The 13,153-nt window shown below is 50.8% G+C and overlaps 1 protein-coding gene across 1 annotated transcript in view; it reads left to right on the top strand.

Moving 5' to 3' along the window:
- The window catches only part of CACHD1 (cache domain containing 1), a 76,589-nt gene that overhangs the window by 21,612 nt on the left and 41,824 nt on the right, over window positions 1–13,153 (top strand). Inside the window, exon 2 of the mRNA XM_088522416.1 lies at window positions 4,867–4,929. Within this exon, the coding sequence (XP_088378542.1) occupies window positions 4,867–4,929 (63 nt within the window). The remainder of the gene's footprint in view (window positions 1–4,866; window positions 4,930–13,153) is intronic.

Below are 13,153 nucleotides of genomic sequence, written 5' to 3'. Positions count from 1 at the left end.
ACTTTCCTTTTCTGAAATACGGCCATACACGTTGTCAGGAGTATGACTGTGGTCAGGTTACACTGGCTAAATGAATAATCTTTTTAACATGTGGAACTAATTTTCTAGAGGGTATTTTACCCTCTCGCTCTCTTTTCCTCCCTCTTCCCCAGGCCCTTAAAGAGGAAGCGGGAAAATCTGCTGGGTTCCTGATTGCATTTTTGGCAGTCGTTCAGTTTTCCCGGAGTTTTCTCTCGCTGTAAATGCCTGGCGTTTGCCAAGGAAACGCGTTTACGAGGCGCGCGCGCTGCTCGGAGCTTTCCAGGAATGCCCTGCCCCGACCACCTGCCCCTCGGTGCTCCTCGGGCCTCCCGGGGCCTCAGGGCATTTCATATGTGTGTATGTATACATATATATATACATATGACATGTAGAATAAGCAAGAGCATTCAAAGGGAGGTGCCAAAGGGCTGTTTCAGGTGATGGTGCGGCCTCGTTCCCATGCTCAGCGTCCCCGAGCCCCGTGTGGAGGCTGCAGGGGACAAGTCACCTTCTTGCCCCGTCTCCCAGGTGTGTCGAGCAGCGCGGGTCCTCTGCAAACCTCATTTGCTCGGGTACAACCTGCTGTTTCCTCGTTTCACCCTCATTTTGCAACTGCTTGCCATGGAAATACCCCTTCGTCTGGAGACGGATGTGGGCGTTCTGGAGCAGCAGCGGCGCCTGGGACTGGTTAAAAGCAGACGAGGCCGTTGGAGGGATCAGACGTGCGCTGAGCACGTGTTGGGGCAGAGGCAACAGAGGCCTCTACATTCAGAGCCAGCAGCTTTGCCTTTCCCTTCAGTTACCTGCTGGGCCGTGGGGTAAACTGCAAAGATGGGGCTGATGATCCCCCCCGAGATGACTTTTCTCGCACGCTGCTTGTTTCCTCGAGGTGGAAGTGTTGGTGGCCGCACGCTCTCCTGCCGCTTCCCGTGCGCCTCTGCGCATCCGTTTGAAACTCAGCGGCAGGAAATGCAGGAGGGTGCGAGAGGCCCGACAGGTGAAGGCCGGGGGTGAAATCCTGCAGGATTCCCCCTGCTTTGAATGAGAATGGGCGTTTCACGGAGAGCCCTTGGTGGTGGGAAAAGTCAGCTCGGGTTATGGCTCTGTCCTTTGTCTGCGGGAGCACCGGGCGGCCGGATGGAATTCCTGGTGGGAGCCATCCCGGCAGGAGGGGTGGGTGAGGAGGGGGCTGCATTACTGCATGCACAGGGAAGCTGTTTGGAGAACAAAATTAGAAAAGAGAGGGATTGTAACAGGAAACCTGAAGGAGATGGTGCTAAGAGGACCTGGGGCAGGATTCCTTAAAATTCCTCATTTTTATTTAAAATGCTGCTTTTGTAACAGCTCCCGCCTCAGGACTCAGCACGTCGACCTGCATTCTCTGCGGAACTCTCTGTTCTGTCCAGGGTCTTTTCCTTTCTGATAAAGGCGTTTGTTGATGCTTGACAAATAATACAACTAAGCAGGTTCATTAGGGAGATCTTTCCTACAAACAGCCTGTCTGTGCGGCAGGGACCGCAGTTTGTGCTGCCCTCATCGCTGCCCTCATCTCACTGCCTTTGCCCCGTGCTCTCTTCCTCCAGTTCACTTTAAGTATCTTAAAAACGTGTTGTGAAGTCTTAGAGGAGAAGATCAACGGCTCTGCCTGCTGCACCCTGTGGAGGATTTGTCAGGTATTGGTTTGCCCACCCCTTCCTCCACCCTTTAACATGGGAAAAGGGCCCTGGCGGGGCCTGGCTTTAAGCAGCCCTGCAGTCCCACCTGGTTGTATCTGACACACGTTTTGCCACGGCTCTTTATTTGCTTGCTTTCCTAATGTCTCTCTTCTCTCAAATGTGACAGCTAAGGGCAGCCCGCATCCCACGTTTGCTCTAAAAAAAAAAGTTTATCAGTGACAGTTCTGCAGGCTTAAAAATAAGCATTTCTTGGGAGCAATGTAGAATCATAACACAAATAAGTAGAGAAGACAAAGGCGGAATAACAAATACGTTCAATTTGAGGATGTTGCTGTTGTCTTAAAAGTCCTTTCACCTCTCTGAGTCTGTTTGCGGTGGCACCTTTGGTGGATGCTGCCCTCTGAAACTGAGAGCGCCCTGGGTTACCTGAAGGAATGAATGTATGTATATATATATATACATACATATATATGTATATGTGTGTGTTTTAAATAGTGTGAGTGTTGAACCACCTTCCATCTCGGTGCACTTTGGTGCTGGGGGCTGTTTCCTGCCCCCAACCCTCATTTAACCCCGAGGACTTGAGGAACCGACGTGGTTGATGTTTTACCTTTCGTGCGGAGCTCGGTTTAAGGTGTTCTCTGAGTTTAAAAAGCACAGTCTTCAGCTTTGACTTTTGACTAAAATGTCCCCATTTCTGTACGTGGCCAACGGAAGCTTGGGTTTGCTGGGAAATGTGACTTCTTTCTCCCTGGAGATGTCCTGCCTTGGTGTCCTGCCCGCCCGTTGCTGCTGAGCTGCACCCGGGGAAGTCTTAGCTGGTGTCTTCCCAATCCGTCCTGGAAAGGCTGCCTGGAGGACGCCAAGCTTGAACCCTGCTTTACTCCCAATTTACCTTGCTCATCAAATATTTGCTTTGTTCCTCAAAGCTGAAGGTGAGGCAGACCCAGCTGCGCTGAAATGCAGATCTGGGAATTCAGATCTTGAAAGGCAGCTCAGAATTTGGGTCAGAACACATGACTGGTAGTTCTGTTTTTAAGTGAAAACCATGGCACGAGCAGGAACCAACTCTCTGCCCGTGCCGCTGCGTCAGAGCGAGTCCCCTTGAACATTTAGGCTCTTCCTATGAGGCTGTGCAGCTTATTTGCTCGTCACCTGCGAGGCTTCCTTAGCTTTTCTTGGAAGCAATCGCTTAGGATGGTTTTTCCACCTAAAAAGCAGGACGACACGGGGTGCAGGTGTGGGCTTGCACCTCGCACGTGCCTTGGAAGGGTGCGCGTTGCTGTTCCCCAAGTTCCCCTTTGCTCTGGGGGTGCTCGAGGCCTCTGCACGTTCAGTCTGTGGTGGCCAAATTTGTCCCCAAATGCTACAGCCCTTCCTCAGTTTGGCTGTTGGTTTAGGTAGGTCCGACTGTTGGGCTCACCTCTCTGGGGCATCTGCAATTTTAATTAAAAAGAAAATAGTAGTAGTAGTGCTGTAAAATTTGCAGGGCCTTGGTAGAAGTGGAAATCCAGCTGAATAGGCTGAACAACATAGCTGAGTGGCCAGGTTAACTCTGCTTGTGCTGCGGCTTCTGTGTAACGGCGTGAGATGTTCCCGGCCGTGATCCGGAGCGCTCCGAACCCCGGCGGGGGATCCACCAGGGACCAGGCCCGGGAAGCTCCCTCTGGAGCTGAGGGGCCCTTTCCTTCGCCCTCCTTTTGATGTCCGGAGACCGAGTGCCGCGCGGAGGGAAAAATTCAACGCATTGAAAACATTTTACAGCAAAACAATGTGCTTTAATGTACTTCCCTCTGATGTTTAGATTATCTTTTCATCTCGTGAGGGGGGAAAAAAACATGTTTGTCGTTTAAGCGCAGTTTTAAACAAAGGGCTTTAAACAAAGGTCCGGGGGAAGGGGAGGTCTCAGCGCAGGGGCGGCTTTTAAGAGGAGCTGCTTTTTTTAGCTTGCAAGCTCTGGGAGACTTGTAAACGGAGCAGATTTACTGCTGCCCTTCCAAGTGCTCCTCGAGGACCGCGCGCTCGCGTTGCGGAGACGCCCGACCTCCTCGGCGGGGAAGGCGATACGGGGAGGGATGATCCTGAGCAGAGCAAGGCCGTGGGGTTTGCAGGCCGCTGGAGATCAGCCAGACCTGGAGAGCTCCAATGGCTGCAGATATTAAGCCTTGTAATTCCCGACGATTCCCCCTCTCCCTGCACAAAACCCCAGGAAGGGGCAGACCCTTGGCCAGGCTCCGCTATAGCAGGCGTTCCTATAGCACGTACCAACCTGCATCTCTTAGGGCTTTGGGTTGCGTTTTACAGCGTTTTTCTGGTTGAAAACGTGGACAAGTATCAGCATTTTCATAGGGACCTGCCAGAAAAGCAATTTCAGTCTCCCCTGTGGAATCCTTGCTTGGAGAGAGCGCGCTTGCTGTAGGGCAAAGAGGCGGCCTACAGGAAACCTACAGCTCTCCTTGTCACCATGAGCTCCCTGTTCCCTGCTGTGCAACCGCATGGGAGCCCAGATGGAAGCTGGGGGTGCTCTGCAATAGTGGTTATGACAGCAAAGTCTTGTCACCTTCACCTTGACTTCTGATGAGCAATAATCAATACCGCTCTCTTAGGTATTATTATTTCTTAGGTCTCTCTGCCCAGGGAAGCCCTTCCAAGCGGAGGTTTCCATCCAGGGGTGGAATATTAGCAAGGTTTGGAGCCCCCGTTGCCGCAGGTAGCCCCGAGCCTCTTGTGCTCTGGCAAATTGTTGGCACCTGGCAGCCATTTAGCGGATTCTTGGAATAGTTGGGAGCAACCGGTACTTTAGGAAATAACTCTGTTAAGTTACATGTTGAGCATCAGAGAATAGTCCCAGTTTGCGGGGGCGGTACCTTCTCAATGCAAAGCATTTTTAGTGCGTTTTACATCTGTTTGATGAATTAGCAGATGTTTTGAAAATACCGTTGTGTGTTTACCTTCAAAAATATAAGCAGCTCTCTCATGTAGATGCAGGAACGTGGATTGCTTACATCAATGTCATTACCCATAGGTAAATCTGACGTTTTAGACCTCTCCCCCAAATGAAATGTTCCTTTTCTGACCCAGACTTCTTCCCCCATGTGCATTTGGGAACTGCTTTACGTGCTGCCTGTAGCACCGTGTCTCTTACGCATCCTTTCTGGTTGTGTTTCAGAGGATTTTCGACTCCTTCGTGTACACGGAGAAAATCTCCAACGGAGAAAGCGAAGTGCAGCAGGTAAGCCCGACCCCCATCCCTGCGACCTGCTCTGCGCGGGGAAAAGGGCTCTTTGGGTTTCAGAAGCAGTTGTCAACATTTGTGAGTGGTTGGGAGTATCCTGCAGGGACAGTTTTTTATTAGGGATTTTCGTTACTTTGTGCATTTTTTCCTAAGGGAGCAAATTTGAAAACACTTGGACTCTTCAGTTTAGCATTAAGGCAATGCACCGTCTAGCACTTGGGCTGTGTGCACTTTAGTACTTGTAAATGCGCTTGAGGAATTAATTTGGGGTAAATTTTAAAACAGCTCCAGTGAGATTTAATGTCATCCTTAAGAAATTAAAGTACTAATTCTCACAGCTTCATCGTCATGGTAAATGCAATCTGTTGTGAGAGGAGGGACAAAAATTGTCCTCTCTAGGCAGCCCGGAGGCCAGAACAAAGAACTGGCTTTTCATCCCGCTTTGAGCAGGGGCTCATTTATACAACGTCAGCAAGTAACCTGACCTCCTTAGACCCCTATCAAACCAGCCTTAATGCTGAGTAAAAACAAGAGTGCCTCAGAGGGGAGGTCTCCCGGGGCCGCGATCGGCTCTGCCGCCGCGCAGGTACTTTGCCCTGTGCACGGGCTTTGCATGCGTGCGTGCATCGAAACAGAAATGTATTTAAGCAAATTAAACCTCTAAGTTATGTTTATGATAAAGTATTAAAGCTACCAGACCAGAACGTGTATTTTTCCCAAGTCAAAGTCAAAGCAGAGCTGAATCAAGTGGGGTTCTGCATTCACATACAATGCGCTGAAGCTTCGGGCTGGTCTGAATTGGAGGGCAGGGCTCAGCTGCTTTTCTGTTTCAACGGATATAGGGTGGCTTCTGATAGGATTATGATCAATGTAGGAACGAGGTTAATCTGCAGAAAATAGAAGAGTGGAGGGAAAATTCCAGCAACCCCGGGTTTTTTGTTAAACAAACAAAAAAAAAGACAAGTCTTTGGTGTGAAATTCTTATAGCAGTAAGTGTGTAACAAAGTTAACACATAACATTGAATGCAGGATCATGGGATCTGTGAGCTAGAATTGAAATTTGATTTTTGAATTGAAATGATAGAAATGTTTAGGTTAATCTCAGCGTGTGTTACAGTAAAATTGCCAAGGTTTGTGGAAGGGGCTTGGGGGAGGAGTGTGCGTTTCCCTCTGGTTTGGCTTGTGCCCATCCCTTATTCCCAATTTTGTTTGCTGTGTTAAACCTGTGTATGGGGAGCACCAGAGGAAACTAGAGCAAAGCTTTAATTCCAGTAAAGCCCATGTTTCTCCTATGAACCATTGCTACACGCTATGGGTAATAATGTCCAAACCCAGTAGCAGATGTTTTGCTTTAAAGGAGTTTTTCCTAGCTTCGGTCAGCGGGGGGATTGGATCCTAGGTGTGTGTTTTGTTTTGCATTTCCTTCTCTTTCTCTGGATTCGGCTTGGCCAGGAAAAGCAGGTTCCCGTTTTGAGTCACCCAGCTCTCACTTGAGAAGATCCTATAGCACAGGGGTAGAAAACTTGCCGTGCGGGTTGGATGACAACGCAGATGACGGTGCCTCTCCTGGGTTTGGTTCCCTTCTCTACCCTAGGTCACTCTGGGTGTTCGCTTCTCCAGGGAGTTGTGAGGACCTTCCAGGTCTCCAGTTCTTTCTGTCCCCCCTGTATTTGTTTGATTTCTGCTTTATCATTTCTTCCCCTCCTGCCTTTTTCCTCCTTCCCTCTTCGTAACAGCGATTCCCGTTTTTCCGTGGTGTGTCCAGGTGCTGCACGCACCATGGTGTTTGAGCAGTCCCTATGAGACTCTTGCTCTTTTTAATTTGCATGATGTAACTTCCCGTGTGTGTGTGCAGGTTTTGTTGGTGTATCAGTGAAACACTGTAAATAAATAAATCTGCTGAAATCGGGACTTAAAATCTCATTGGCGCTAACAAAGCTCTTTAACCTAAGCTGCCAAACAGGTAATCTGTTTTATTTTCTAAAATAGCTTTTTAAAATCTAGAAAACGAGGGAAAATGAACTGGGTGTGGAAGTCCCGGGGTGCAGGGCTGTCAGGTGCTGCTGCAGCCTTTGGAAGGGCCGGTTGGGTAGGAGAACCAGGCAGGAACGGGTGCTCGGACCCTGGGGAACCACTTGGTGCCCAGGGCTGGATGTAGCAAAATGGTGACAGGGGGATGTTCAGGGAGGAAGCTGCCTTAATACACACGGTGTTAGAGCCCAAAATGCTTCTCTAACCTGCTGTAAAGAGACCAGCTCCCCGGTGAGGATGGGCAGGTGCATGCGCTGTACCCAAAGCACCCACAAAACGGGGGTTTAAATCCGAAACTCTCCGGACTTTGAAAAGGAGGGATCACCAGCTCCGCCTGGGAGATAGGGTAGGGTTTTCCACGAGCTTTGCTGGGTGGTCTGCGCGCCACAAAAGAGCCATGTGGGCTGGATTAGACGTATCAGATGGCTTTTGAAAGCCAGAAGTGTTTGGGGGAAACTGAGAAACTGAATTGAAACTTCTTTGTAGTCTCAGCTATAGATTCTCTGCTTAAAATCTCCACGGCTTGTTTCCCACTCGCAGATGTATGTATTCACTCTTGAGGAGATATAAATAACTGTCTAAACATTATAGGTAGTGTGATGAATGCTTAGCTGTCAGAAGAGAGGAACGAGGCCCCAGCAAAGCATAATTACAGTGGTTAAAAGCTCAACAGTGAAGTGGATGGAAGAATAATTGAGCACTTCTGTTTCATTAATGGCCGGGTCCTTTAGCCCTAATGAATCGCAAGCAGGAGAGCTGGAGTTTTACGAGTCAGAGCAGGACATCCAACTGGATCGTCTCGAACAAACGCAAACAAATGTAAGCAAATTAAATCCCCTGTCGCTCATTCCCGAGTTTGTCCTTCATTAACGTTTTTTAAGCAACTGATACCCAAAGGCAATTAATTACGGTTTTATTTCTGCTGGGATTTCTTTTTCTCTGGCAAACCGCTGAATTGTGTGGGGATTTTTTTTCTGTATGTTCCGAACTGTGTAAATAATGACTTTATTTGCCGGGAAAATGACAAACTGCAGCTGTGGGCCTGCAGGCCAGGCAGTTTAATGTGCTTGCCCCATGCCATGCAAGGAACGGCTTTACCTGCTGGCTAAACTCCCCAAGTCCACAGCTATCCGCTAATAATAATGCCATGTAACCCTTTTCTCTTTGAAGAATTTATTAAAAAATAGATGGTAATCAGCAAAAATGGTCTGTTTCCCTTTCCCCTAAGTTTTGTGGCTTATTGTACATGCGTTTTTTTGCTATTGAAGTGGTGGTAGCGTGAACGAGGGATAGAGGTTGGAAAATGGCTAGCTGCAGGTCAGGAGGGATCGAGGGGGCGGTTTTGAAGGAAGTCAGCAGATATTGAGCAGCACGAGGGGCCTCCCCTTTCTGACAGCACCGGGGAGAGGAGGCCAGAGTGAGAAGAGGAAGAGGGGGAGGTTTTGCGGCCTTGAACAGGGACATATTCACGAGAATCATGCACAAAAGTCTAATACCTTAAATGCTAACAATTTGCCTGAGAATTCACAACGTAGCAGCAACAGTATTGGCAAAATACTGCGCTGAGCGGGTGCTCCTGCTCCACAGGGATGATCGAGTTGTTATTTTAGCTCTGCTGATGAATAAAATGGAAAGTGTGTTTGCCTTTAACGTGGATTGTTTCCTCACCTGCCTGGAAAGCTGAAGTGTGGCTTCATTTTCAGGTTTTCCTGTAGTATTGGCCATGGTTCTCTGTCTTTTTTTCTATCCCTAAGAGTACAAATGGCAGAGATTCAGATCAGAAGATGCTAGGATTGCCCACCCACCTTTTTTTTTTTCCTTTTTCTCCCCAAATTGAGGAGATTTCTTCTGCTCAGAGCATTTACAGTAATGTTTCAGTGCCTCCCGCTCCAAGGCCACCTCTGCCTTCTCCAGGTTCTCCCCTCCATCCAGGTTTTTCTCTGGCTCTAACTTGCCTTTCCGAGGCCTTGCTGTAAATTCAGCCCAGCCTGGCTGAGCCTGGAGTTTCCACTTCCCTGGCTTTGTGCTCCCGCCGCTCTTCCCGGTGCACAGCGACCCTCCGGATCGCACGCAGACGGGATGCTGAGGGTCGCCGAGCTCTCCCGTCTCCAGCTCCTTGGAAATCTGCTGCTTCCTCCTGCCGGTGCCTTTGGGTTTCCCCTTTCCGCGCTGCACTGGAGCCCTGCAGACCTGCCCTCCACCAGGCCGCTCCGGGAAGCCCTCCCTGCAAGGGTGTCCTAAAACTGCCCCTGGGGCAAACACCGACGTCTCGCTCCTGCTCCGGATAAATCCCCTCAGGATCACCGGCTTGTTGTGTTGTTGGGTTGGCTCTTCTCTTCTTCGGCCCAGCCAGAGCCTGGCGCTCCTGGGCTCTGCTCCCAGGAGTTCCTTCCTCGCTGCCGTGGTCCTGCTGGATCCTGCAGGACTTGGCACGGCCTCCGTGCGGCTCGTTAGGTAACGCGGCGCTTTTCCCAAGGCTGCTTCCCAGCCCGGCTGCCGCTCTGCTCCTTCTCTTGCTCCATCACCTACTGCCAGGTGGTGAAATTACTTCCTCCTTTGCAGAGCTCGAGCTGTTCCATATTTTCCCTTGTTTCCCTCTGCCAGTTCATTTGCATTGTGTTGTTTTTACGAGCTGTGGGAAAGGACACGGTGATCTATAATGTGTTTTGCTCTCGGCGTATGCAGCGCTGGGGCCAGCGTCGCTTCAGATGCCGCCCGCGCATGGCATTCCCGCCTGTTCCCAAAGAATGGGCTCGTTGCAAAGAGAAGGAATGAGATTACGACTGAGGAGACACTTTGCAGTCACACTAATGGAAGAACTCCTCATCAATACACGTATTTAAAATCAAGATGGGATGTCTTTCCAAAATTACCCCGTGCCTCAGTCTGAAGGGCCAGGCTTGGCACAGAAAAGGTTCGGTCCTCGGCCTCCGCTCACGTCCTGTGGGATTTCAGGTCAGGTAATGGGGAGTGCCACGATGAAGGGCTCCGTGTGCCGCCTTCGCCATGTTCCTGCGATGATTTTGCAGGAGATGAGGCCCTTTTTTTTCTGTTTTTGTTGCGGCCACTTTGGAAATCACTTGCCTGAGGGAGCCCCTCAGCAAACCCTGCCCAAATGGCTCGCAGATGGGAAGCCTCAGACAAGTGTTGAAGTGAAGAGGAGTTTCCTGCATCTTAATGAAATGCTATGAATATAATGTTGCTCTGCTCCAGAGGAATACGGAAGGCTTGAATCCATAGTCATGTGGATGCAGGAGTGCCTGGTTGTCATCCTGAAGTCCCTCCAAGACAGAAGTCCCTGGTGGCCCCTGAACCCCTCTGGGCTGGTAGAGCAGCAGATCAGTAGCAAATCTGTTTGAAAATTCCCAGAATAAGGATCTGTGGATCCACAGTACCACTAACTCATGACCCGTCTCTCAGAGCCAATTCCCTCCGTTCCCTTTTAAAAAAAGGGAATACTTCAGAGCTGGAGAGCCTTGAGAGGAGAGCAGCTTTTCGGGGAGCTCCGGAGAAGGGTGCAGACGAGCCGAGCGGCTCTGGGACGACGCGGGAAGCGGCGCTGACACGAGGGCCTCGGCGGGGACGGCGCCAGTCGCGGCGCGTTAACCAGGGGCTCCCGGTAGGAGAAGCCGGAGCGACCGTCCAACCTCCCCACGAGTTGCAGCCCCTTTGGCCTCCTGCCCGCTGCTAAAAACAGCAGCTGGTGGCGCCGCGGCCGGAGCAAAGGCTCCTTCCTCGCCTCGAGCTCGGGCACGAGCCGCCCTCTCTGTCACTCTGTGCCGGGCCGGCGCCGCGGCACTCGCTTTCCGCTCTGTTAGAATGGTTGAGGTGGTTTGTTCAAGCGGTTGCATGGTTAAATGCTCTGCCCTTTTGCAGTTCTCCCGTGTTTGCTTTCTGCATGTCTGTTTTTGTGCATTAAAAAAAAAAAAATGTGGCTTGGATCTTGCACCCTCCAGTGTGCAACAGCGCTGCGGCTCGGGGCAGGTCCGCGCCTATGTGAAATGGGAATAACACGGAAAAAACAGTGCGTGGTATTTTGGTGCAAGATTTTCTTAGGAAAACAAAAAGCCCATTTGAGAGTGCAGGGTTTATTCTGCCACTGTCTAGCAACCAAGCAGAGTGTTTTGCAAACAGATTGCTGTGCCTGAGCTGGTGCAGTCTGCGCGTGCATGGGCATGCAGGGAGAGGCAAGCCCGGAGTGTGCTCTATTCCTGCTCTTATTTCAGTCACTAAGAGCTAGAACGACTCTGCACTGTTACGAGTTTTAGGAAGTATTTTGCACTCCAGTGCGAATAAAATGCTATTCCAGTGGAATTGTAATTTTTAATTAATAAAATTAAGCTTTTTTGTTTATTTGCTTGGGATGAAGCATAAAAAAAGCGGAAACCTTTTTGATTTGACAGATTAGAACTTTTTTTTTTTTTTTAAATAAGTTTTCAGCTGCCCGGTGCATTACTCCCAGATTCTTAACCCAATGCGTGTGCGGTAATTGATTTTCAGGGGAAACTTGCTTTTGGATACTGTTGCCATTGGTATCAGCTGGGTTCTTTTGAAGCAGAGGGGGCGGTTGGCTGTTTTTCGAGTGGTTTTCGTTGCTGGGGGTGTTGGCTCATAAGCAGAGATGGGGAATCTCCGGGTCCTTGGTCTGGATGCCCCCCATGACACAGTTTTTCTGCCTTCCAGAGCTTTAGCTCGGCACTTGCCAGCAGTAGCAGAGTGTTGCTGGCAGCCTGCCTTGCTGCAAAGCAGGTTTTTGTGGAGAATCTCCTCTTTGGAGATGCCTGGGGGTCTGTTTCACGCTGGCTTCGGTGGGGATCCCGTTTGGGATGCACAGGGATGCTCTGGCTCTTCCCAGCAGGCTTGTCCCACCCCGTGCGGGTTGGAGCAGCTGAGGGTGCCCGAGTTGGGTTTTTGCTGACCATCTTCTTCCTTGAAGATAACAGGGGCAAAGCGTGTCCCGTCCCGGTGACATGCGCTCGGCGTGGAGCCCGTCACGGCGTCCCTTCTTCCAGCAAATGTGACCCCTCTGCTCTCTCTACGCTTTCAGGTGGGGAAGCCAGGCAAGAAGCACACAGCTCCGAGTACCTGCTCGAAGCAGCGCTCGGCGCCCAAACTGAGAGGGGAGCTTTGTGACCGTGAGGTTTAAATGCCCGAGTGTAGGAATCTTGGCTTGTGCACGTTTGAGACGCGCCAGAAGGCCACGCTTTGCAGGTCACGTTTGAGCCCCCGCAGGGCGCAGCCGGGCAAAAAGAAAGTTACCCTGAATATAGAGACCCTGCAGCTTGTTACGGAGCAATTTAATAGCACTGGATGCCTGGTGTGTGGGGGGCTTTCGTGGGCCTCTGATGTCTTAGCAATAAATCATTCTGCAAAACCAATTAGGTCTAATTCTGCGAGTCGTTTGGACAAGGGTCTATTAGCGGCGGCGCTCCTAGGAGACCTGTAATGGAGCTGCAGCATTCGAGGGGAACAAAGGCGGCCAAGCCGCTGCCGCTGCCGGCGCCGGCCTCCTCGTGCACGTCAGGAGGTAAATCACGGGGAAACGGCCTGTTAATAAGAGTCAGGAGAGATATTGGTCAGTGCAGGGGTCCCGGACACCCGGCGGCGTTTCCCAGAGCACGGATGTCATGGTGCCGTTTAAGCCGTTGCTCTGTGTTTCGGATGGCACAAGGAAGAGCTTGGAGGGCAGAGCAAGAGGGATGAAGGTGATGAGGTAAAGAAGTAACTCTGGCTCCAAAGAGGTGAAATATTCCTGGATATCCAGGGCCAGTAATGAATGGCATGGAGATGGTTCCTGTTTTGGGATGCGAGCTGCAGGTGAGATGAGTTGCAGGAGGTGCGGAGCGGGCGCCAGCCGCGTTGCGCGGCCGGGGCTGCTGCGTGACACCGGTTTCCCCGTCGCCTGAAAGCCGAGGACCAAAAGTCTCACTCGGTGTTTCCCATAAAACCTGACGCTTCCCAGGAACGGTGTTTGCTGTCGTGTTTGCTCAAATCCTTCACGGTTGTCACCTGCAAGGCTGCCAGCAGCCAGGGACTGGCTGTCGTTTCTGCCTGCTGTAGCATTAGTTAAACTGCTGGAGCTTATGGCTAGCCAACCATAGGGCACAGTGAATAAAGAGCTTGGATGGAAGGTGCTCAGCCCTTCCTGATGCCGCCCGGAGAGCCCCAGGAGGCTCCAAGGAAGCAGCTC

Source organism: Tinamus guttatus, unplaced genomic scaffold (genome assembly GCF_059628265.1).
Source record: "Tinamus guttatus ecotype Peru unplaced genomic scaffold, ASM5962826v1 Tinamus_guttatus_pri_ptg000153l, whole genome shotgun sequence".
Lineage (NCBI taxonomy): Eukaryota > Metazoa > Chordata > Aves > Tinamiformes > Tinamidae > Tinamus > Tinamus guttatus.
Note: the sequence above shows the minus strand (reverse complement) of the source record. Positions and strands in the feature narration are given on the sequence as shown.